Below are 22911 nucleotides of genomic sequence, written 5' to 3'. Positions count from 1 at the left end.
TAGGAGGAGTGCGCCATAGTTCTTTGGTCCCAAATAGTCTTTTTGGACTGTAAGGACTTACACGCCGGACAGTCTCGAGCCCCGTGTTCAGGGGAGAGGCAGAGATTGCATACCTCCTGGAGATCGGTGTGGGGGAATTTGGACCCACATAGAGGGCACTTTTTAAATGGAGTCCTTTCCATTAGCCAGGACCGAAGCTTGGAGAGGCCCGAAGGCCACCGTCGACAACTGGAACTGAAGGTCCGCGTCGAGTGGGGGAGATCGCGATCGAAACAATACCGCGGTTTGGGGTGAGGATTGCGCGTCGACCGTCGAACTGGAAGCTGTTCCGAACCGGAGCGCGAAGATCAGATCCGAGCCCGATAGCGGAAAAAAACGAATCCGAGGATGGAGTCGAAGCCCATGTGCAATACAATCCAAAGGAGGAGTCACCGACCGTGACTTCCAAAGACTTTCCAAGAGGAAAAACAAACTGCAAACATCCGGGCCCAACACCAGATGGTGATCTATGCACAAGTGTGTAATCTGCAGCTCATATGTCTCGAACATAAAGCTTCTAGCCCAGCAATGCACGGCACTGTACATAGCCCCCAAACTACATGAACAGCTTGACACCCACTCAGCCAGAACTCTCGCAAGCATTCATCCTACAAATTTGCATCTCATACAGCGCCCCAAAAGTGGATCCTACCACCACATTAGTCCCCACATCTTGAATTCCACCACAAGCTGAAGGCCTTCCTCTTCAACCAAGCCCCTTCGAGACTAGCACCACACCTGCAAAGTGCCAGGATAGCCTCTCATGAGAGGCATACGAATAAACACTGCGTTTTATGTAGTTTGCTCCCATGCATGGTTTAAGAGCACTAGAGGCCTTCAAGTAATAAAACTGTCCATGAAGTGACTGCTGGGCTCAGGAGTGCAGTACAAGTCCAGTACTAGGAGGGTTATGAATAGTACCATTAGATGAGAATTTGTCAGTTCAGCATATTCTTAGGGCATACTACTATAACAAAGGGTACACTACTATAACAAAAAAATGACATGCTAATGTGTGCAGACGAGCCAATTAATTCCTGAATAGTCTCAATCATTGACCAGTATCACTTTATTTCATTATGCAATACACCATGAAAACTGTAGGTTTCTACAGAAATCCCTACAACTTACATGCCATTCTGACAGACAGTGAAAAATGTAATATTTTTAAAAAAGGAGGACAGATACATAAAGTGCTTCATAAAAGAAATTGAAAAGGGCAGTCCAGGCGCAAGGTCAGTTCACAAACACAGAAACAAGACTAACATTGAGAGTCAGCAAGAAGCAACAGCATCAACCAAGTATAAGGGTGGACCTGCCACCGGGAGGGTTTCTTCTGCTCGGCACTGCTGCTGGCACTGCAGGGGCAGAGTCTGTAGGAGCTGGTTCAGAAGGCACTTCATTGTCAGAGGGGATAACGTTATCTGCCTCAACGTTTTCTGCAAAAATAAAAAAAAAGTGCGCATTAGAAACTCAACTATGGTCAACAAATTCCAAGAGTCAGTAAGTGATATAGTATGGAAATGGGCATTGCAAAATACATTACAAATCATGATTTCACAAAACTGGGAAGATAAAAATCACTTGAGCATACTCTAGCAAACAAGGACTCGCTTGGTTGCAAGCCTTTACACTATGCTGTGTACTTTAAATAGAATCCTTTACACAAGGAGAAATTCCTAGGTATGTTGGTCTTCACTTTGGACTACAATAGTATCTTGTTACATGGCTGGGTGTATGATGCTTGTCTGGACTTCAGATACTTCACCACAAATGTGCTTCCGTTCAGTTCCCTGCAGGAAGTGGGCTAGCTTAAGAGCATGAACAGCTGATGGCCCCAAAAGAGGAATTAATGGGCAACTTGCCTACTAATTGATACTGGTCTACATTCTCCATAAAAGGACTTCAAATGCGGAGATCAAATAGATGAACAAAATAGTCTAGTAAAGACTCCATTTGACGGCTATCAAAGCTAAGTGTTGATTGGCCAATAGGTCATCTATGCAGACACCAAAGGAATGAGTCCTCTAAACGCTACCAGGGTTCAAGTGTCGCTGCACATTGCTGAAGTCATTAGCAGCACAGTTAAATCCATGCAGTCCCAGAGTATGGTCACAAATAACGACCCTCGACTGAATCACTTTAGTCTTAACATCATTTTACAGTGCAGAAGCCACCTGGTCATTTAATGCATTCACCCAGTGAAGGGTGTAGTATAGCAACCTGTGGAATTGATATTCTGTGGCAATTTCTTTTGATGCACGAGATGCTGGTGTGAGGCACTTGCAGTGTCCAGTCCCGCTTCGGGAGGAGGGGGGTGGGGGGAAGCAAGTCCGATGTAAGTGATAAAATACTTCTGGTCAGGCCTACTTCTCTGTCCCATCACTTAACAAGTATCCTGAAGTTGGCGAGCACTCAAACTAGCCTGAAGTAAAGTTCAGGTGGGGCCTCCGAGAGCATTATTGGTTTACGGTGGTGTTCCAGCGAAGGTTCCCCAAGATATTGCTCATCAAAAACGAAGTTCAATTAGTTATCTGGGCAATGAAAGGGAATTTCTGTAAAACATGTTACTTGGTATATTGCCACTGCCTTATATAATATAAGAGCAATGAGAAAGTTGAGATTCAACAGTGCACTTAATGGTAGTGTTTTATTCAGGTTGAGTGGAAGGACATTGCGGCGTAGCAAAGAAATAGGAAAAGCCAAAGTCATGGTACGACATGATTCAAATGAGTGCATGATCTGAGTTAGAGTTGGAGATTTGGATAGGATTTTGAACCCTGGATGAATTACAAGGGGAATCAAATGCCTGTAAATATGAACATAAGGACTAAGTCAATATACAGTTTTGAAAAACTTTAGACTAGAGTGCTGGCAAACTCCTCAAACAGCCTCTAGCCACAGCAGAGGTTACTTTACCCGTCCCACCCTGACTCAAACTGCTAGGAAGCTAAATGGGACAGAAATAGGTTGATGGATTTCAAACAAAAAGCAAAACAAAACAGAAAAGCTTCCAACTGGAGCTCTTTCACATGACGCACTAGAGATCAAAACAATGGACACTGGGGCAGGAAGCTGGTTGTGTCGGATGGTAGTTAAGCTCAGCTTCTTAACTGGGTGCAGTACGGATCACACAACCAAGTATGCAAAACGACTGGGTGGAATGCTTGAATTAATCCCAGCCACTAGCAATAATTCAGGCTGCATCCCAGTCTATAGTTATTTTGCTCAACATGCCACCTCATTTTGGAGCCAGCTATATGCATATCAGTCTAGACCCTGCTCCAATGAGACCCAAGCCAGGTCCTACTACCTGAACCAGAAGACATGCAGCCCAGGACCGGTTTTGCTCTCATTAAGGGCTCAGCCAGGTACAGCTTTACTTCAGTGACAGTGTGCACAGGATTCAAGACTAACCATACCCATCCCACTTACGGCAACATATTAAACTATACAAAAATTGATGTGCGGAAGGACTGAATTAATCTCAGCCACTGGCAATTACCTGGGCAGAGTAATTACCCGCCATATTGTGGTCAATTCAAGCAAGCGAGTCCTTTGCAGCTTTAATTTGTCAGCCCAATAGCTATTGTCATCCCCAGTCAGCAAGTTTATTCCGTGTAGTGTTACCAGAAGTGTAACAAGCAGCAAAAATATCTTTGGGTGGGAGGCTCCACTACAGTCTGTTATTAGGCGGAAGTAGTGTGGCAGGAAATGCTAGTGATGGTCAATACTGAATATGCTACTTACCAGTATGCATCTGTTCTTGGCATGTAGGGCTGCTGACATTCATATCTGTGCATAGATCGCCGCCTAGTGTTGGGTCCGGATGATTGCACGTTGTTGTCCTGGAAGAGTCTTTCGAAGTATCCTGGGATAGGTGACTCCTCCCCTGGACTACAGTGCGCATGGGCATCCTCTCCATCCTCAGATTCTTTTTCGCCATTGTGGCAGTGATGGAGTAGATACAGAAAGTGATGACCATGCTTACAGTAATTCGGAGAGCTGCAGCTGCTACAGGCGCCGGGGAGGAGGGAGGGCGATATGAATGTCAGCAGCCCTACATGCCAAGAACAGATGCATACTGGTAAGTAGCATATTCAGTTCGAGGCATGTGGGCTGCTGAATTCATATCTGTGCATAGCATACATAGCAGTGCCCTCTATTAGCGGCGGCTACCAGTGCCAGCTGCAGCGGTCTGAAAAAGTTTTGACAACAGCCTGTCCTACAGCTGCCTTCTGTTTTGATTGTACATCTACACAATAGTGTTTGGTAAATGTATGTGTAGTGGACCAGGTGGCTGCTCTACATATATCATGCAAAGGAATGTTTCCTAGGAAAGCCATGGAGGTCCCTAACTTACGTGTTGAGTGGGCTCGTGGGGGAATCGTTAAAGTGCGTTTAGCCTTTTGATAGCAAATTTGAATACATTTAACGATCCATCTGGCTATACCTGCTTTGGAGATAGCGTTACCTTTGTGGTGTGGGGCAAAGGCAACGAAAAGTTGTGTTTTCCTAAAGGGTTTGGTCCTGTCGATATAATACATGAGGGCCCTCTTTACATATAGGGTATGGAGTGCCCTTTCAGCGACAGTCTGTGGGTTTTGAAAGAAAACCGGCAGTTCAATAGACTGATTCATGTGGAACTGCGATACCACCTTGGGCATGAACTTGGGGTTGGTACGTAGTACGACCCTGTTGGCGTGAACTTGTATAAATGGCTCTTGGACGGTCAGTGCCTGGAGTTCATTAACTCTTCGTAAAGAAGTTATCGCGACTAGGAAAGCTACTTTCCAGGTAAGGAATTGAATCTCGCATGAGTGTAGAGGGTCAAAGGGTGGACCCATCAGGCGTGTGAGGACCAAGTTGAGGTTCCACATTGGAGCTGGTGGGTGGCTAGGAGGAATGACTCGTTTGAGTCCTTCCAAGAATGCTTTGATGGCAGGCACTCTGAATAGAGAGAGGTGCTGCCTGGTCTGTAGATAGGCGGATATTGCGGTCAAATGGACACGTATAGAGGTGTACGCCAGATTGCATCGGTAGATGTGTAATAGGTAACAAATAATGTTTTGGATGGATGCGTCTAGCGGGTTGATGTAATTATTATTGCAATAAATGACGAACCTCTTCCATTTGGCTGCATAGCAAGCTCTGGTAGTGGGTCTCCTGGCCTCCTTAATGATGTCCATACAGTCAGGTGGCAAGTTGAGGTAGCCAAACTCTAGGACTTCAAGAGCCAGATTGCCAGGTTCAGCTGTTGCGGATCTGGGTGCTGAACCTCTCCATGGTTCTGCGTCAAATGCTCGGGTTTGACCCGCAGCCGTTGATGCGGCACCACGGAGAGTTCGAGAAAGGTGGTGTACCACGGCTGGCGTGCCCACGTTGGAGCAACCAGGATGAGTGTCAGAGAGTGTTGTCCGAGTATGCGTGCCACCAGCGGTATTAGTGGTGCTGGGGAAAAGCGTACGCAAATCTGCCGGACCAGTTCATCCATATCGCATTGCCCTGCGACTGCGGATGTGGGAACCTGGCGGCAAAGCTTTGGCATTTTGCGTTTGCTTGTGGCGAATAGGTCTATGTCTGGATGACCCCACTGCTGGAAGTACGGTTGGAGTACTGATGGGTGTAACTCCCACTCGTGCATCTGGTGGCTGTGTCTGCTGAGCAGATCCGCCATCTGGTTGTCCTTGCCGGGGAGGTGTTCCGCCATGAGGAACATGTTCCTCTGAATGGCCCACTTCCACATGCTCTGAGCCAGATGAGACAACTGTGGAGAGTGTGTTCCTCCCTGCTTTTGTATGTAGTACATGGCGGTCATGTTGTCCGTCCGGATCAACACGACTTTGTTGCACAAGTGTACTTTGAATGCTTTCATTGCTAGGAAGATTGCCATCAGTTCTAGAAGGTTGATGTGCATCTTCTTTTGTTGTATTGTCCATAGTCCCTGCACTGTGTAATTGAGTACATGAGCTCCCCATCCCTGGAGAGACGCGTCCGCTGTCATTATTTGTGGAACAGGCTCTTGGAACGGTCGGCCCTTGCAAAGGTTTTGTGGATTCCACCAATGCAGAGAGTTGTATGCCCGACCGCTCACCAACACTAGGTCTTTCAACTGTCCTTGAGCCTGATTCCACTGACGTGCTAAGCACTCCTGGAGCGGGCGCATATGTAGTCTCACGTGTGGGACTATGAAAATGCAGGAGGCCATCATGCCTAGCAACTGCATGAACACTCGCGCAGGGAGTGTTGTGGTTTGAACTTGGAAGTCAGCATCTGTATGCTGTTGATTCTCACTAAATTTGGCTGAGCTGTGACCGCCAGAGTGTTTATGGTCGCACCTAGGTACTGTTGTACGTGTGCGGGCTGGAGATGGGACTTTGGGTAGTTTAGTGAGAACCCCAAACTGTGAAGGAGGTGAATGGTGCGGGACATGTGGCTGGCACATTGTTGGGCTGACTTTGCTTGAATGAGCCAGTCGTCCAGGTAAGGGTAGACGTGTATGTGCTGCCTCCGCAGATGTGCCGCTACAGTAGCTAGGCACTTTGTGAAAACCCTGGGTGCTGTTGTCACGCCGAAGGGAAGGACTTTGAACTGGTAGTGCTGCCCCTGAACAGTGAACCCGAGGTATTTTTTGTGTGAGGGGTGAATGGGTATGTGGAAATACGCATCTTTGAGGTCCAGTGTGGCCAGGAAGTCTCCCTACTTGAGCAGCGGGAGGACTTGTAGGGTGAGCATGTGGAAATGCTCGGAGAGAATGTACCGGTTTAGGGGTCTCAGGTCTAATATAGGTCTGAGCGACCAGTCCTTCTTTGGGATTAAGAAGTACAGTGAGTACACCCCCGTACCTTGCTCGTGGACGGGTACGACCTCTATTGCACCTTTTAGTAGCATACTTTGCACCTACTGCTGTAAGAGCGTTAAGTGCTCTGAGGACATAGGGCGGTTTTTTGGAGGTATTGTGGGCGGAGTTGGTTAATTCTAGGCAGTAACCGTGTTTGATAATATCTTTGACCCACCTGTCCGTGGTGATGGAGTTCCACGTGGACAGGAACCTTTGTAGCCTTATCCCCGACAGGTGTTGTGGTCGGGAGGAAGGGAGAGGGCGTCACTGCTTGTTCTTGGGGGAGGACCTGGTGTTGCCGTAGCCGCGTCCTCTGTCCTTTGTGCTGGAGCCACGATATCCACCCCGGGTGTTTGTCGTAGGTGCTCTGTGTGTTGCCTTTGTTGTATGTTTGCTGTGACCCCTGTCCTCTACCTGCTCCTCTATTTCCGGGGCGACGAAAGGAAAGGAGCCGCTCCGAAAGGACTGCGTTTGTAGAGCCCCCATTGACTTTGCAGTATCCGTGTCTTTTTTTATTTTCTCTAGGGTGGTGTCAACCTCCGGCCCGAATAAGTAGTCGGGGTTGACAGGTTGGTTGAGGATGTTATTTTGTACCTCAGGTTTGAATCCGGAGATTCGCAACCAGGCATGTCGTCGCAACATGACGCTAGTGTTTATGGCTCTGGCAGCTGTATCCGCGGCATCCAGTGCACACTTAATGGATGCATTTGTGAGGAGCTGTCCCTCCCTGATGAGGATCTCTGCACCTTCTTTGTATTGGTCAGGGAGATGTTGGAGTAGTTGTTCTAATGTGTCGTAGTGTGCGCGATCGTAGCGAGCGAGGAGCGCCTGAGTATTGGCAATACGCCATATGTTAGCCGCCTGTGCGGCAACCCGTTTGCCGGAGGTCTCTAGCACCTTGGACTCTTTGTCCGGGGAAGGAGCATCACCTGTTTGAGAGTGTGCTCTCTTGCGAGCATTCGCAACTACAATTGAATTCAAAGGTAACTGGCCTCTAATGTAGGTGGGGTCCCCAGGCGCCGATCTGTATTTGTCGATCCTGGGGTTTATTACTCTTGCCCGGGTGGGTTCCTTGAAGATGTCCTTTTCTGGTTTGAGGACACCCTTCAACATAGGTAGAGTTTTAATGTTCCTTTCTGAGGATGCGAAAGTGTCCATGAGAAAGTCGTCCTCTACGGTGTCAGAGTGAAGTTGCACCCCATGATTAACCGCAGCACGTTCTATTAAGGCGTTAAACGCGGCAGTGTCCTCTGTGGGAGATGTTTTTGCTCCATAGAGTTGCGGGTCCTGTGCATCTATAGGTGCACCGGAGTCGACAGGGTCATCCCAAGCTTGATCAGGGTCCTGTTGGCCTTGAGGGTCCATTTCTCCGGGGTAGGGGACGTGGTCGCCCATGTAGTCCTCCAAAACATCTGTGTCGGAGTGTGTGGGAGAGAAGGACAGTGGATCCTGGTAGGGGGAATGGAGAGGTTCATAAAGAACCGGTTCCGAAACCACTGGTAGCTTTCTTTTAAGTGGGATCCGGAAGGAGTCCAAAGCTGGCTCTGAAGTTATTCTCCTTTTGTGGAGCAGCATCCTGCCGGTGTCGGCGTCGATGATATGTGACGGAGACGTCTCCGCAGGAGAACATTCGGCAGGCGTGATCGTGGTGTGGGTGACCCGTGTCCTGATTTGGAACATTTTCGGGGCCGTGGATGGCGGCAGGCCAAAAGTAATGTTGGCCGGTGCCGAAGAGGCTGTTGGAGCTTTTATTGGCTCGGAGCCCGATGTGTCCTGGAGGACTGTTTTGTGCCGTGCGCAGCAACGGGCCGCACCTGGAGCACCATCGATTTCTTTGCGCCGACCGGTTCCGTAGAAGCGGGCGTGGACTTTTTCGGCGCCGGTGAGTCATCGAGTCGAGGGGCGGTAATGGCAGTCGACGTCTGATGAGTGTGCCTTTGGTGGTGCTGTCGAAGCGGTGTGAGACGCAGCAGGCAGTTTGACCTTTGGGGTCGGAGTAGATTGCGTCGGTGCCGGGAGCCGAGTAGGTTTGGTGGCACCGAAGGTCTCCTTCCGTATGTCGACGCCGACGGCCGATGCAAGCTCGGCACCGAAGTCTCGTTTGGTGCGCTCGGTGCTGATGGGTTTTGCTGGCGTCGAAGGTGTGGTGGGCCTCTATCCGACCAGCGTTACTTTTGGTTGAACCAATACAGCTTTCGGTTTCGAAGAAGGGAAACCAGCCGGTTTGTGCATTAATGGCTGCCGCTGAATGTCCGAGGCCGGGCCAGAGGGCGGGGCCGAAGAACTGCGGGATAGGTCTTGGGTAAGGCCTGAAGGAGATCCCTCGACCGGAGCCATAGACTGGCGCACTGGGATGTCCTCAGTCTGTACGGGTAGGCCTTGCTCGTCATCGGAGCTACTCTCTTCGGCCCCTAAGGCCTCATTGTAGTCTCCTACCTCGGTGTCGTCTTAGTCTCTGCGAAAGAGGCTTTCTTCAACGTCTTCCGAGCCGGAGTCGTGTTCGGAAACGGGGCTGGAGGGTAGGTTCTCCACGTCTGACATCTTCGGTCTCAGCGCTGAAGATGTCGGCCGGTGCCGCTTGCTGCGCTTCGAGTCTCGCTGCTAGTCGATTCCGGAGAGTCTTCTTGGATCGGAATCGGGCACAGGCCATACATGTAGATTCGTCGTGATCCGGTGAAAGGCATTTGTTGCACACCGGATGGACGATGTGGGGATATTTCGCATTACATACCGGACACCGCTTGAATGGTGCCCTCGATTCCATAGTTGATGACTGGTCGATGGTCGGGTAGGAAGCGAAAAAGTTGGTTCTGGAAGTTAGTAAACTAACAAGATACTATCAATACCGATCGGGAACAGTACCGACGCGAACTAAAGGCCTTTTGGCCTAGAAAAAGTTTCCTAACTTGAGTCAAGATAAGCACATCCGAACCCAATGGCGGAAAAAAACAATGAGGATGGAGAGGATGCCCATGCGCACTGTAGTCCAGGGGAGGAGTCACCTATCCCAGGATACTTCGAAGACTCTTCCAGGACAACAACGTGCAATCATCCGGACCCAACACTAGGCGGCGATCTATGCACAGATATGAATTCAGCAGCCCACATGCCTCGAACTTGCAGCCTTCTACAAATACACAAGTTAACAGTGGCATTGTACTTCAACATGCAAAGCAACTCAACCACCTTCTAGCATGTATCCCAATTTGTAGTCAGCCCATCTTACGATCAGTCTCTCCTGATCCATCCGTGCTTTCCTATACTGGAGTGTAATTTACAAACAGCACCATGTACTGCAAATCAAAATCCAGGTAGCATCAATTTATTCCCCCGCACGGTCTGCTAGTCCCACTATCAGTCACTGGTCCTCAAATACAATGCCTAGGAGTGGGAGAATCTGCTATGAGTGATTAATGGCTCGTAGTGTGACGATCCGTATTCTCTGGAACCAGAGTATGCGACGATACCGAGAAGGATAGGTTTACCTCCACGTAGACCATTTACAGTCCTAACTGTGCAAGCACCCTAGTCAGTCTGTATTTATATAATGGGTCCCCTGTACACTAGCAACAGACAGCCAAACATGCAACATCGGCCTCTTCTGCTAGTGAGGCAATTACACATTACATCGTGTCTATGCCAAGCCCCAATGCCAGAGCATTCTGATTTGTTCAAGTGCCCTGGCCCCGAATTACATATCCTGGGACTGCGATATGCAGTCATGAAATTGTGCAAAAGGCAAAACTAGCATTTAGCTGCGTATTTTTGCAGGGGGGTGGGGGGGTGGTAAGTCTGGTGCAATTAAAATCCACTCCCTTTTACATCAGGGCCTAGTCTAAGTACATTCCATGTCCATGCGAGGTCATTGGATATCACCAAGATTTGTTCGTGCATGAATTTGGTTTTAGAAACCTGCATTCAACCAGGGAATTAACCCTCCAGTTTCAGCTATTTGCAAGTCAATGTGGATGGCCTAATGCTTCACGCCAAGCTGCATTAGATTTGACTGCATGGATAACAAGTCTCTAGTGTGACCTCTGTCCACTTGGACCTACTGGCCAATTCAAGGAAGCTAAATAGATTCAACGCTACTGTAGGTGTATCCCAGGCTCCAATGTACCAAATACACCCACAAGAATTATGGTGCACGAAACTCAAGTGGCTCACCAGATGGACTGCATTCCTAGTCTCTCCATAACAGTACGCATTCGTAATCTATGCCCATCTGGACAGAGAACTCACTGCCCAAGCATTACAAGTCTAACAAAACTGATGCTCTCATTTCTGGCCAACTGTACTGTCCAGTGGAAGAACCCATCAGTCCATGTCGATTCGCTGCCACGATTTAGGTTTGTGTGCCTTGTGCAGATCAAACATGCCCTAGTGTCAGTGCTCCTGGTGTGGATTCATTCACCGTCTCATTGGAAGACCTGTACAATTACAAATGCACTCTTTGCAAGTGTCCATCCCTTGTTCCTGCTCCACTGACTAGTCTTTAGCTTCCAAATTCCTGGAAGCTGATAGACAACCGATGATCCACCTCAGATGAGGGAGGACGTATCTCGGGAAGCCTAGAGGATTATGGTTATGAACCAATCCTGCTTGAAGACCTTCACTTAAGACTAAAATCAATTGCACCTCACTGGGGCGTCAGAAGCGGGTCAAATCAGATTTTGGAGAGAGAGGGGGGGGGGGGGGGGGAAGAGGAGATGTAAGGGATAATGTATCCATGTTACACAAGGCAGTTTTGGGCATGCTTGTGTAAGTAGGGGAGGAGTGATTAAGGAGACGCTGGAAGCTAGGGGGCCCTCGGTTCAATTTCCAGCATCCGAGTTGAAATACATTTGAGCCAATTGAAATATGTAAACGTACGACAGTGTGTAGTCTCCCAATACTGCCCAGAAAGTAGTTATCCATAACTCCTAAGGTGGTGACATCTGCACCATGTACTCTGCAGGTATGCAAGAGCAATTTAACACTTAAGCATTCAACATGTGTATCCCTGTGGGATACTCAAGAGCCGTGGCAGAGGCATGAATGCAGAGATCCTTTGCTCTACAGCTTGTAGGATTTGCTGCACAGCTGTCTGGGGCTCTGTTTAGGGAAAAACAAGCCTGCTCAACAGTGAGCTGCAGTTTTCAAGCGAGCCGACCCAATTTCCTGCCTCTCAAGCATCAGTAAGGTTCCAGTGCAGTAGTGCTCCACTCTTCACTTATCCATTTTATTTGTAAAGTTTTATATAACAAAAACCCTGAGGGATATCAAGAGCGCTTTACAGTATGATGAAAGGAAGGACATAAATGCAATATCCACATCAAGTAAGAAAAAAAAATATTTGCAGATTACAGGACAATTGTACCCAGGAGGGTAGCACAATCAGCAAGTGTAGGCAGGCGACAACTGAGGGTCAAGAGTAGGCAGCAGTAAAGAAGAGCTGTAACAAGTGGTGGTACAATGGTAGTAAAAACAATAGAAACAAGCAAGTGAAGCCTATCTCTTAGAGTAAAAATTAGTTCATAATGAATCTTTTGGCTTCCAATTTGAACATTGTCACTGAAGAGATTCTGCGTACTTGCGGTGGAAGGGAGTCCCATATTATTGGGGCAGTGCCTGAGAAAGCTGTGACAAGTTATTTTTGTTAAGAACGAGTGGTTTCAGGAGGAAGGTAGAAGCGCTTCTTTAGGCTCGATAGTTCAAGTTTTTAAGCCAGGTACAAGGGAGTATTGAAATAAAGGGCTTTGCGCGTCAGAACAGCAATCTTCAACTGGATTCATGCTTCATAGGGCAGCCATTTGAAAGATATTAGTACGGGGGATATATGCTAGTTTCATTTGGTATCCGTAACCAGTCTCGCTGCAGCATTTAGGGATGCCCTTAGTGGAGTCAGGGCGTATTTGGGAAGGCCACAGAGGGTAGAACTGCCGTAGTCTAGCCTCAGCAGGAAGAGTGCTTGGACCACCTGCTTGAAATAGTTTAGTGGAAGGATAGGTTGGATATTTCGGAGTGATATCAAGTGATTTGCTCCCTTACATACATTGCCGATATGATTTTTCATATTCAGGTGCTGGTCCATGGGGGTTCAAAGTGACTTAGCGGAGATAAGAGGAGTGCAGTTGAAAGCAGTGAGGTGAGTCAGCCATTGGTCTAGTTTGGGGATGTGGTTCGGAGTGGAGATTAGCAGGAATTCCGTTTTGGAAGTATTGAGCAGGAGGTGGTTCTCAGTTAACCAGTTGAGTAGATGTTAAGGTAGTGTTGAGCAAGATGTTTTCCGGGGATAATATTTTCAGATAAAGTTACGTGTCATCCGCATACATGTGAAAAAGAATGTTCATGGGGGTTAGAGAGTTTGCAAGAGGTTCTAAGAAAAGGTTGGAGAAAAGGAGATAGAGCAGACCCTTAGGGGATCCATGAGTACAGCTGCCCTTGTAGGTGGATTCCGTCACTCAAAAGTACTCCAGGTGAAACTCCATTTCATCTTCTAGAATATTTCTGACTGAATGTTGCAAACTTCAGCTTGCCTGCTCACTCTGCATAGTGTATTGGGCAGTTTGTAGCTTCACATCCAGTAGTAGCCATTTGCTGAGCCAACCCGCCAACAATATTCCATTAAACAGGAACACAGGCCTCCTGTTCCCCATGCCTCAACTGCTCCTCATACTAGCCAAGTGCCAATACAAGCTCCAGGCCAGCAGACCAGCTCATCCACCATCATGGTGAGGCTCTTGTACCTCATTTGCTACAAGTTGCTATAGATGGGTTCTGTAATCCAAGGCTTCAAGGTAAACTTCAGCAGCTACCAGTCATATGCTGCATGCATCACCACGACCACACCATTCACAGCACTGTTGTGCATCTCATACAGGTCGACAGCCGATCTTCGTGCTAGGAGAAAAATCGCCTTCCAAGTTGCATCTTGAGGAGGCAGTAGGAAAGCAATGGAAAAGTCCTCCACCTCTTCCAAGGTTGTAAGTGCGCCATCCTGGTCAGGTCTTCGACATCCCCTCTGACGCTTGACTAATCCGAGCTCATGCCACATGTCAGGAACTGCTCATCTTAGAGCCTGGTTAGCTACACCAGTTTTCATTTTTCAACTTGGCCCAGATGTATCCTTCGTGGCAAATAAACATTGAGAGATGCCCTAAGAGCTTGCGATACTGCAGAGAAAAACCCAGCCGTTAGTATCTTTAGGCTTTACAAGACCTGGCAATCATAGGCTCTATTTCTCTCAAGATGTCAATATTGTCTGACGTGACTGAAGTCATGGACTGCTCGACGAAAGGGACAAGTAAAGGGCCTCCTCCACTGTCATCTTGCACAGGCAACACTTGTTTTACTGTGTAAGGAAACTGCGCAAAAGTAGAACGTTAACTGCAAGTGATTGGAGTTCCACTAAAAAAACAAAAGAAAGCGGGTCATGCCGGAATAAGTTGTCAAACACATGGCAGTCAGAGTCAGGCCCGGCTAGATCCCATTGTACTCTTCTTCCTCATCCACCGAACATGAGGCTCAATTTGTACTGAAAACTCTATGCGCGGCATCATTTGCATATATAGTATCCAATAACGTTGTGGCAAACTGGCTTCAAGATGGGGATTCCAAAACCCAAACTGGCACACTTGGTCACAAAAAAAGTCAATAAATAAAACCGCTTTACTTCCGTCCATATGAACTATACAAGCATGTTAATCATTTTCTACCAGGGGATAGAAAACGGCATCCCTGTAATATTTTCTAGCAGAGCACCCTACTTGGATAGGGTGTATTCTTAAGCAGTGCTTAATTTGAGCCAGAGCTTTCCGGTGCTGAGCACCGGCACTTAATTGGTTTCCGGTGCTCGGCACCAGCACCTTTGTCAGCATCACACTTAGGGCAGTTTGCCACAAGGTGGCGCTGCTCATGTAATTGAGAGGAGCAGTATAACAGTTGCTTAGGAAAATATACATTAACAAATTACCAATACCTGCCTTCGCAGCCATTCCTTTAGCTTTGGGGACCTGGAATAATCTGAACTGTTGCATTTACATGCGCAAGAGTTGGTTAGTAGTTGTTTTGGCAGCAATGACAAGGGCGATGCAAGCTGCAGTGGCCTCCTGGTCAGAGACCCTGCACTTAATATTTTACAAATTAAGCACTGTTCTTAAGACTTGTGCTGTAGACCAAAAATATTGCTCGGCACTTACTGCTGTCTGAAATAGCACCTGGCATCCCCACGTCGGCCACAGCACACGATTCTCAACATTGTTAAAAATTACAACATTCAACTCATGTATAGCACAAACCTAATACAGTCCAAAGGGCAATCGTAACAACAAAGTCAAAACAAACACTTACCATACTCTTCGGACTCGCCCTAAAATAAGAAATAAAAAAAACTGGTTAGTGGAGAAAAAAAAAAATTAAACACCTCAAGACTGTCGAGGCAATTTCGACAACCCATCTGCCAACCCACCCTATTTGAAGACACCGTCAGGAGCTTAACAGAACACTCAATAATTCACATGTTCAGGGCTTTAAATGAGACGAAAAATCTGGGGGCTTTAAAAGGGGCGTGACTAATGTAATTAAGGGCGTGGCTTATAAACACGCAAGCTAAAAATCTGTTTCGCATAGTGTGCCGCCCGACTAGTATTTTGACGTTTGTCATTGCATCTAGATATATGATACAACTAGTAACATACCTACAACAAGTCAGGCCTATTGGCTTTGTCAATGGTTAATTGCATAAGATAAACAGCAACTATGGCTTGAATATTATTGAAAGAGCTTCCACTTAAAGCCCTGGTGACACCACGACAATGTTGCTGCTCCAGAGTTAAAAAACGAGAAGGGACATCCAGATAGAAAATGACTTTAAAGGATTTCCCTATTCCCTACAATGCTCACATGGCATGACGTCATGTGTAACTTCTACACTAGTTAGCAGTGAGAGCTGCGCACATCGATGTGCCTGCTGTCACTGTAGTCCAGAAATGAAAAAACGGGATGCCAGGGTACAAAACAGCCCGATAGAGACTTGTTTCGAGGCCTCACAAAAAAAAACAAAAAACTGACGGCTCAGACCCGGCCCACTTAAAGCCCTGTATGTAATCATAAGGAGGTCCGGACTTCTGGAGTAGATTAGGTTCTTTTATTTAAGTTAATAGGAAAACAAGGGAAACTACCAGGAGCAGCTGTCCTGCTGCTCAGCCCATACCCAACTGACTCACAGACATCCAACATTCCATGCGACACTCATTCTGGCTGAGCAGCAGTAAGTTACAACATATTCATAATGTGACACCAACGTTTGGGGATTAAAATGAAACATCCAACGCAGTTAAAATATAGCAAACTTTTGGGAGGCATAAATCAGACGAAGGAGCCAAATAAATGAGGGGGAAGAAAGCCTTGCCACCAACCGTTTGTTCAGCCGAGTCACCACACTCTCCACCAGGCAGCGGTCTTCTTTGCGGTACCGATGGCTCTGCTTCGCTCTCTCGCCCTGAAAAAAAGCTCTATTAGTCAACAGTTTCTTTAACATGCAGTTAGCTGGCACTAAATGAATCTACGGTCGCGCAAGAACCAATGAATGGACAACTGGACATGTGCAGGCCATTGCGCATTAACCACGGATGCGCCACCACGGACTATACCTGGCTTAGGAGCTGGGAGGTCATCGGGAGGGCCGAATATGTTTGATGCCATCCTGTGCTTTCGTACTGGTTGGTCCGGCTGCTCACCGAAGCCAAGAGAGAAGTTGGAGGCCCCTCCAGGTGGCCGCAAAACCCTAAGAAAAAGAGCCAAATTTAGTACATTCATATAGTTTGCACGCCTAAACTGCGTACCAACAAAAAGCTACAAGACAAACTCAAATGTCTTGTATACAATGCTATGCACGCTGCCTACAAAATTAACCGAAATTAACCTTCAGTGTTCCACGAACTAATTATCAAGCAGGTACATACGCTACTGACTTACTGGAACCCACTCGATCGCCAACCTAATGAGGACACTGTTTCTAGGTTATCCCAAGCGTCATATACTGCTGAACGTCCAAGCGTTAAAAGATATATATATATATATACACATATATAAACACACAAGCGTCAAGTGGCGAGTTACAGCGTCAAATTACATCTCATAAACTTTAATTCCCAAATGTACGTACATCGGGCGCAGTTAAAAAGGGAGTTCATACTGTAACTTAAGATCTAAAGGTAGCTAGATGCCAGTGTAACGTTTACAGATTTGATACTTTAGTGAAAGGGGAGTTTTTGGCGTCACGCGTGCAGACAGCTGTAAGGAATGTTGCAGACCACCGACAGACGCCACCCTGCAGTTCCTGATTGCTGCTGTCGAAGCAGTGTTATCTGAGCCTCGCCAATAAACTAGCACAGCTATTATGTTAGAGGCCCTCTGCAGACTGTGAAGGGGGCGCTGCTCCTCAAGCAGCTGCGCCGGATTTCACAATGAAGAGGCGGAAACCACACCCAGCACATGACGGGGACACTGCTCAGAACCCAGGCAGGATGTGATCACAACTATGCCCCATAGGCCATGGTGATTAAGGGGGGCGGAGGGTCATCTCGCTACTGCCATGCAGGCAGTGTGAGTGAGCTCACCGTCCGGGTAAACCCGGAAATATGAGTGCATCATGCCAACTGACGCAGCTAGAATAGCCACTTCTGCTTCCTGGCGCACAGGAACTATACATGTTTGTCGTCGCCTGAAAGAGGATTTAAAGCCCTCGCTAGAGTCGGGAAAAAATATCTAGGGATCGATTAGAAATCCTGGCATATTGTTGAGTCACGCAATCATCCGAGAATCATCAGAAACTGGCCCCACAATGACCATAACAGCTTGCGACCCCTTCAGTATAGTTCTAGGTTGAAAATAAAAGGATTTCACACGCGCATTGATGAAGGAAGCAGGCAAAGTCCCAAAACTGCAAGATTACCATGCAGAACTAGTGGCTGGAATAATCCGGGGTGGAAGATGACTAAAACAATATACACAACACAGCGACAATACACGGCCCCCCAAGAGGCGGTGAGTGACAGAACATGTAACGACCCTGCCGACATGGACCAAGAACGCACAAGTGACAGTTGCGTTCCTAGCACAACAGCCCATAGTCTATTGATACGACTAAGCACAGTCAGCTCAAGCTATCCCATGGTACGCATAGGAGAGGGGTGCAATCGTGATGGTATTCAGTGGACACTGACGGGATAGACACGACGTAGATGGAACGATCAAAATATATATAATTCTTTATTCGTATAAACCACGTGCAATGCGGCAAAGCTTGGTTGTAGCAAGGGCCACTTTAATACGATGCGTTTATATACAGCTCGTATATAGGGCATAGGTGGCGCAGTAACTATTGTATGGACGAGCATCGGCCAGGTTTTTACGGGTAGTGACAAAACTAGGACCACTTCGTGGGGTGGAAAAGGCAGCAAGTACACCTAACGCCACGGGGAAATTAGAAAACACAAAATGAGAAACTGCCATAAAAATGCTTGACGGGAGAGAGCAACAATGGGACACAAATACGAGCATTACACAAAGAACCACGCCCAAGAAAACCCCATATGCCACGAAGACCATGTAATCCATATCCCAACGGGACCGTCAAACGAAGGGGGGGGGGGGGGGGGGGTTAGAGGTTAAAAAAAAAAAAATCACCCCGGGTTCCTACTAGGCCATCCCATAGGAAGCACCCCCAACCACCCCCTGCCAAGCACCCTACATGCACAGTCACCTCGAACTGCTCCTGCCGCTGGGGTCCACACCGGAGAAGGTGGTGGTGGTTGTCATGGCGTTGGTGCAGGCGAAGAAATAGGCAAAGAATTACACGATACAAGCCGATACTGAGCAGAGGCACTACAATGCGTCCACACACAAGCCGCTCTGATTAAACCGGCAGACAGCGGTTGCAGAACTGTATATCGCCCACTCTTACATAGCTTATCCCGAGCGTCCCGCCCCTCTGCTACACTCCCATTGGTCGTTTCAAACCGGCATCTGAGCTCATTTGGTAATGTGCTCGCGGCATCTTTCGATCTCCCCAGTCGTTGGCAGTTGACTTGTCAGTACAAAAAACTGCCAGGAATCCCGCCCCTCTGCCGCGCCTCGTGGCAACAGTGTGAACATGATTGGATAACTCCTCGTCTTCTGCACCAAGTGGGGGTTGCAGTTAGGTTCAACAGGGAAGATTGTTTCGCATGTCATCGCATTTATGATTGGAATCCCTAGCTGCCGCTCTCAGAATTCCAGTATTTTGATTGGTAGGAGTTGTTTCTTTTGTGTAGAAAGGAAGGAAAGTACTGAAAGAAGCAGACGCCGTCTGATAAACGGTGGAACTTCGTGGAAGTTGTTTTCTCATCAGCCAGGAATATGTTTTTAGTTCTGGCTTGCGTTACGTGGATTCTCATAGATTACTATAATAGGCAAGGGATCTAGCATTGATTAATTCTCTGGAAAAAACGCCATAGGTGCCAAGGTTTTAAATTGGTATGTGTGACATTTTCATAATTTCAATGTAATTATATGTGGCATTTCAATTACTATGAGTGACACTTTCTCATGAGCAAAATCAAGCAATGAAGAGGAGAGAAACATCTAAATATCAGATATTACACCCATTGGAGCAAGGAAAAACTCTAAGAAAGTCACTGAACTAAAGTGCACTAACAGCAGGCAACTGAAAACTAAGCCGAGTCAGACTGCGTGAATGTCACCTATAATATCACCGCCTCTGGTGCAGGAAACCAGGGTTCGAGCCTCAAGGTCGCGTCCACATCCTGTTATTCTGGGCAAATCACTTAATCTCCCCGTGCCTGAATGTGTAATGTAAATACGGTGCTATGTTAAGCGCTCCAATACCTTCTGGTCGAGTTCGCGCTATATAAATATGCAAAAAAAAACCTTGGCAGCTATGAGTGAATCAGTGTGAAAATGTGCTCTAATTGAGGTGTATTCCTCTGCATCCTCACACTGACCAATGCAAAAACAACAATTGATGGACAGAATGCAGAACAATGTCATACATTCACCCCAGTACAGAGATCTGGGTCTAAATACATCGTTTTTTTGCTCACCATGCCATTCCAGTTTGAACCCAGCCATATGCAAATCAGTCTTGACCCTGTGCCTCATGGGAACAGTCCAGCCCGAACTGCCAAGCCAGGTCCTCCCTGGTCTGGAAACAAGCATCCAAGGACCAGTTTTGGGGTTTCACCCCTCTTCAGCCAGGATAGCTTGATTCCAGTGGCATGGAGAGCACAGGATCGTTTTTTTGCTCACCATGCCATTCCAGTTTGAACCTAGCCATATGCAAATCAGTCTTGACCCTGTGCCTCATGGGAACAGTCCAACCCGAACTGCCAAGCCAGGTCCTCCCTGGACTGGAAACAAGCATCCTAGGACCGGTTTCGGGGTTTCACCCCTCTTCAGCCAGGATAGCTTGATTCCAGTGGCATGGAGAGCACAGGACTCACGTCTGAGCATACCCGTCCCACTCGGGGTGACAAATGCAAAAACAACAATTGATGGACAGAATGCAGAACAATGTCATACATTCACCCCAGTACAGAGATCTGGGCCTAAATCCATCGTGTTTTTGCTCACCATGCCATTCCAGTTTGAACCCAGCCATATGCAAATCAGTCTTGACCCTGTGCCTCATGGGAACAGTCCAGCCCGAACTGCCAAGCCAGGTCCTCCCTGGACTGGAAACAAGCATCCTAGGACCGGTTTCGGAGTTTCACCCCTCTTCAGCCAGGATAGCTTGATTCCAGTGGCATGGAGAGCACAGGACTCACGTCTGAGCATACCCGTCCCACTCGGGGTGACAAATGCAAAAACAACAATTGATGGACAGAATGCAGAACAATGTCATACATTCACCCCAGTACAGAGATCTGGGCCTAAATCCATCGTTTTTTTGCTCACTATGCCATTCCAGTTTGAACCCAGCCATATGCAAATCAGTCTTGACCCTGTGCCTCATGGGAACAGTCCAGCCCGAACTGCCAAGCCCATGAGGCACAGGGTCAGACTGATTTGCATATGGCCATGTCTGAACTGGGGTGGCAGAGTGGGCTAAAGAACTGTGATGGATTAAACCCAGATCAGTTGACTGGGGGTGAGTGCTTGCAATGTTCAACACTCCGTCCATCATTTCCTTTGGTTTTTGCTTTGTTCGCCATAAGTTGGCAGGGTATGCTCAGATGTGAGTCCCTTGCTCACTTTGCCACCGGATTCAAGCAAGCCTGGCTGAAGACGGCTGAAATGCCAGAAACCCGTCCTAGGAAACTTGTTTCCGGTCCAGGGAAGACATGGCTTGGCAGTTCGGGCTGGACTGTTCCCATGAGGCACAGGGTCAGACTGATTTGCATATGGCCATGTCTGAACTGGGGTGGCAGAGTGGGCTAAAGAACGGTGATGGATCAAACCCAGATCTGTTGACTGGGGGTGAGTGCTTGCAATGTTCAACACTCCGTCCATCATTTCCTTTGGTCCTCACACTGACCAGCCTGCCATGTGTCTTTCCAAATTTGCAAGTGCCAAGCAGTTTTACATCAGCTACATGTTAATGTAACTCTACAAAATAAATACATAGGATGTTCTCTGCAGAAATCAGAGGTTTGGCTGTGCCAGGTTACACTTACTCCAGCACTTTAGAAGTGTCAGTTCATTCAAGGTCCAAATAGGCCTCCCATAATGTCTGGTTACTCTGCATAGAAATGCTACAAAGTAAAAAAAAAAATACTAATCTGTGGTCATATTAAACCTTCCATAAAGAGCAGCTTTCATCTGTGAGTAATCAGAACGTTTCTGGGATGCTAAAATCACAGTAAGACCCAGTGACCTACTCTCTAGTGCCTCCTCAATGATCTTATGTCTGAGGCATGGCGCAACGGAGGTCTAACATGTTTTAGAACAATGTGGTCTATACTGCCCTGGGTGGAAGCATTTCGTCCATTTAGCCAGATGTGTAGAAGGAGGAGAGATCCGAGCCTGAAGCAGTGTGTGCAATGGTGCCTCTGATGCTCCCAGGCCTCCCAGACTGGAGTGAGACCACTGCACCCCGCGCCGCCATAGGCACCTATACTCTCGGCGCAATCAGCACGTGCGGGGAGCAAGGTCTGTAGGTGCATTACAGCGACACCTGCCCGGATGGAGGGGGACCTGCGGCCTCTTGTGTGAGTGTGTGTGTGTGTGTGTGTGTGTGTGTGTGTGCAAATTGGGCCTCATGGGCTCGTGACCAGCAGATAGAGGCTAAAACTTGAGAGGCTGGATGAGGCAGTATAGTAGCAACAACCTGGGAGTGTTAGAGAATGCTTTTCGATGGACTCTCATCAAAAGAGGAGCCTTGAGGAGCGCGGGAGGGCCAACAGGAGTTGGATGGTTGCGAGATGACTGACCACAGTAACAGGTGGAACTACCAGAGATGATTGGAGGCCTTTAGTGATCTGCGCTAACCCTCTGAGGAGCTATAATTCATGGCAGTAAGGGGAGGGAAGGTTATGTCTATGCACTCTGAGAGTGTAAAGTGGTGTATCAATACAATGTCAGATGGGTACAGTAACACTCTTGTAACCATTGTCACGCATCCAGCAATGACTCAATGTAACACCCCTAATCAGTGCAGCTATATATGTATCTTGCATCTGAAGAAATCAACGCTCGGACACAGGAAAGTGTTACCAATACAGGTTACAGGCCCTTCGCCATTAAAGTTTTGTTTTTTCATTCCGATATGTCTGCTGCTGAAAGTAGCTAATACCTCCGTATGAAAGACTCGGAGAAAACAAGTGGGAATTGGCCTGGAAACGCAGGCTCCCACGTGTTATTCCTTTAATACTTAATCCCCATTACTTCCGTTCCCCCAACAACAAAACAGCAATGAAAACTGGCACTTAAGACTTAAGCGTTGTTGTGGCATCATGTGTTGGAATACTAGATCCAGGATCCTCTATGCCAAACGGCCGTGGTTTGTACATTGCTCCCCGCAGGGAGGCAGAGGTTATCCCGGGCCATAT

General features: G+C 47.6%; 1 protein-coding gene across 1 annotated transcript; it reads right to left on the bottom strand.

The window, feature by feature from the left end:
• Positions 1–1090: 1090 nt before the first annotated feature.
• On the bottom strand, positions 1091–18961 carry JPT1 (Jupiter microtubule associated homolog 1). The gene is made up of 5 exons (XM_085617045.1): positions 18627–18961; positions 16513–16646; positions 16279–16361; positions 15212–15230; positions 1091–1478 (listed from the first exon to the last, which is right to left on the bottom strand). Exons 1-5 carry the CDS (start codon positions 18680–18682, stop codon positions 1333–1335), a joined length of 438 nt encoding a protein of 145 aa, XP_085473171.1. The 5' UTR covers positions 18683–18961; the 3' UTR covers positions 1091–1332.
• Between the last annotated feature and the right edge of the window lie 3950 nt (positions 18962–22911).

Source organism: Triturus cristatus, chromosome 7 (assembly GCF_964204655.1).
Source record: "Triturus cristatus chromosome 7, aTriCri1.1, whole genome shotgun sequence".
Taxonomy (NCBI): Eukaryota; Metazoa; Chordata; class Amphibia; order Caudata; family Salamandridae; genus Triturus; species Triturus cristatus.
This window is presented reverse-complemented; position numbering and strand designations above follow the sequence as displayed.

Bases quoted from the DNA above. Each gene is read 5' to 3' on its own strand.
- JPT1 (XM_085617045.1), bottom strand. From the start codon at position 18,682: ATGACAACCACCACCACCTTCTCCGGTGTGGACCCCAGCGGCAGGAGC. The intron at 16,647-18,626 runs GTGACTGTGCAT...TCTTTTTCTTAG, and splicing joins AGCGGCAGGAGCAGTTCGAG to GGTTTTGCGGCCACCTGGAG. The intron at 16,362-16,512 runs GTATAGTCCGTG...GCTTTTTTTCAG, and splicing joins CCTCCCAGCTCCTAAGCCAG to GGCGAGAGAGCGAAGCAGAG.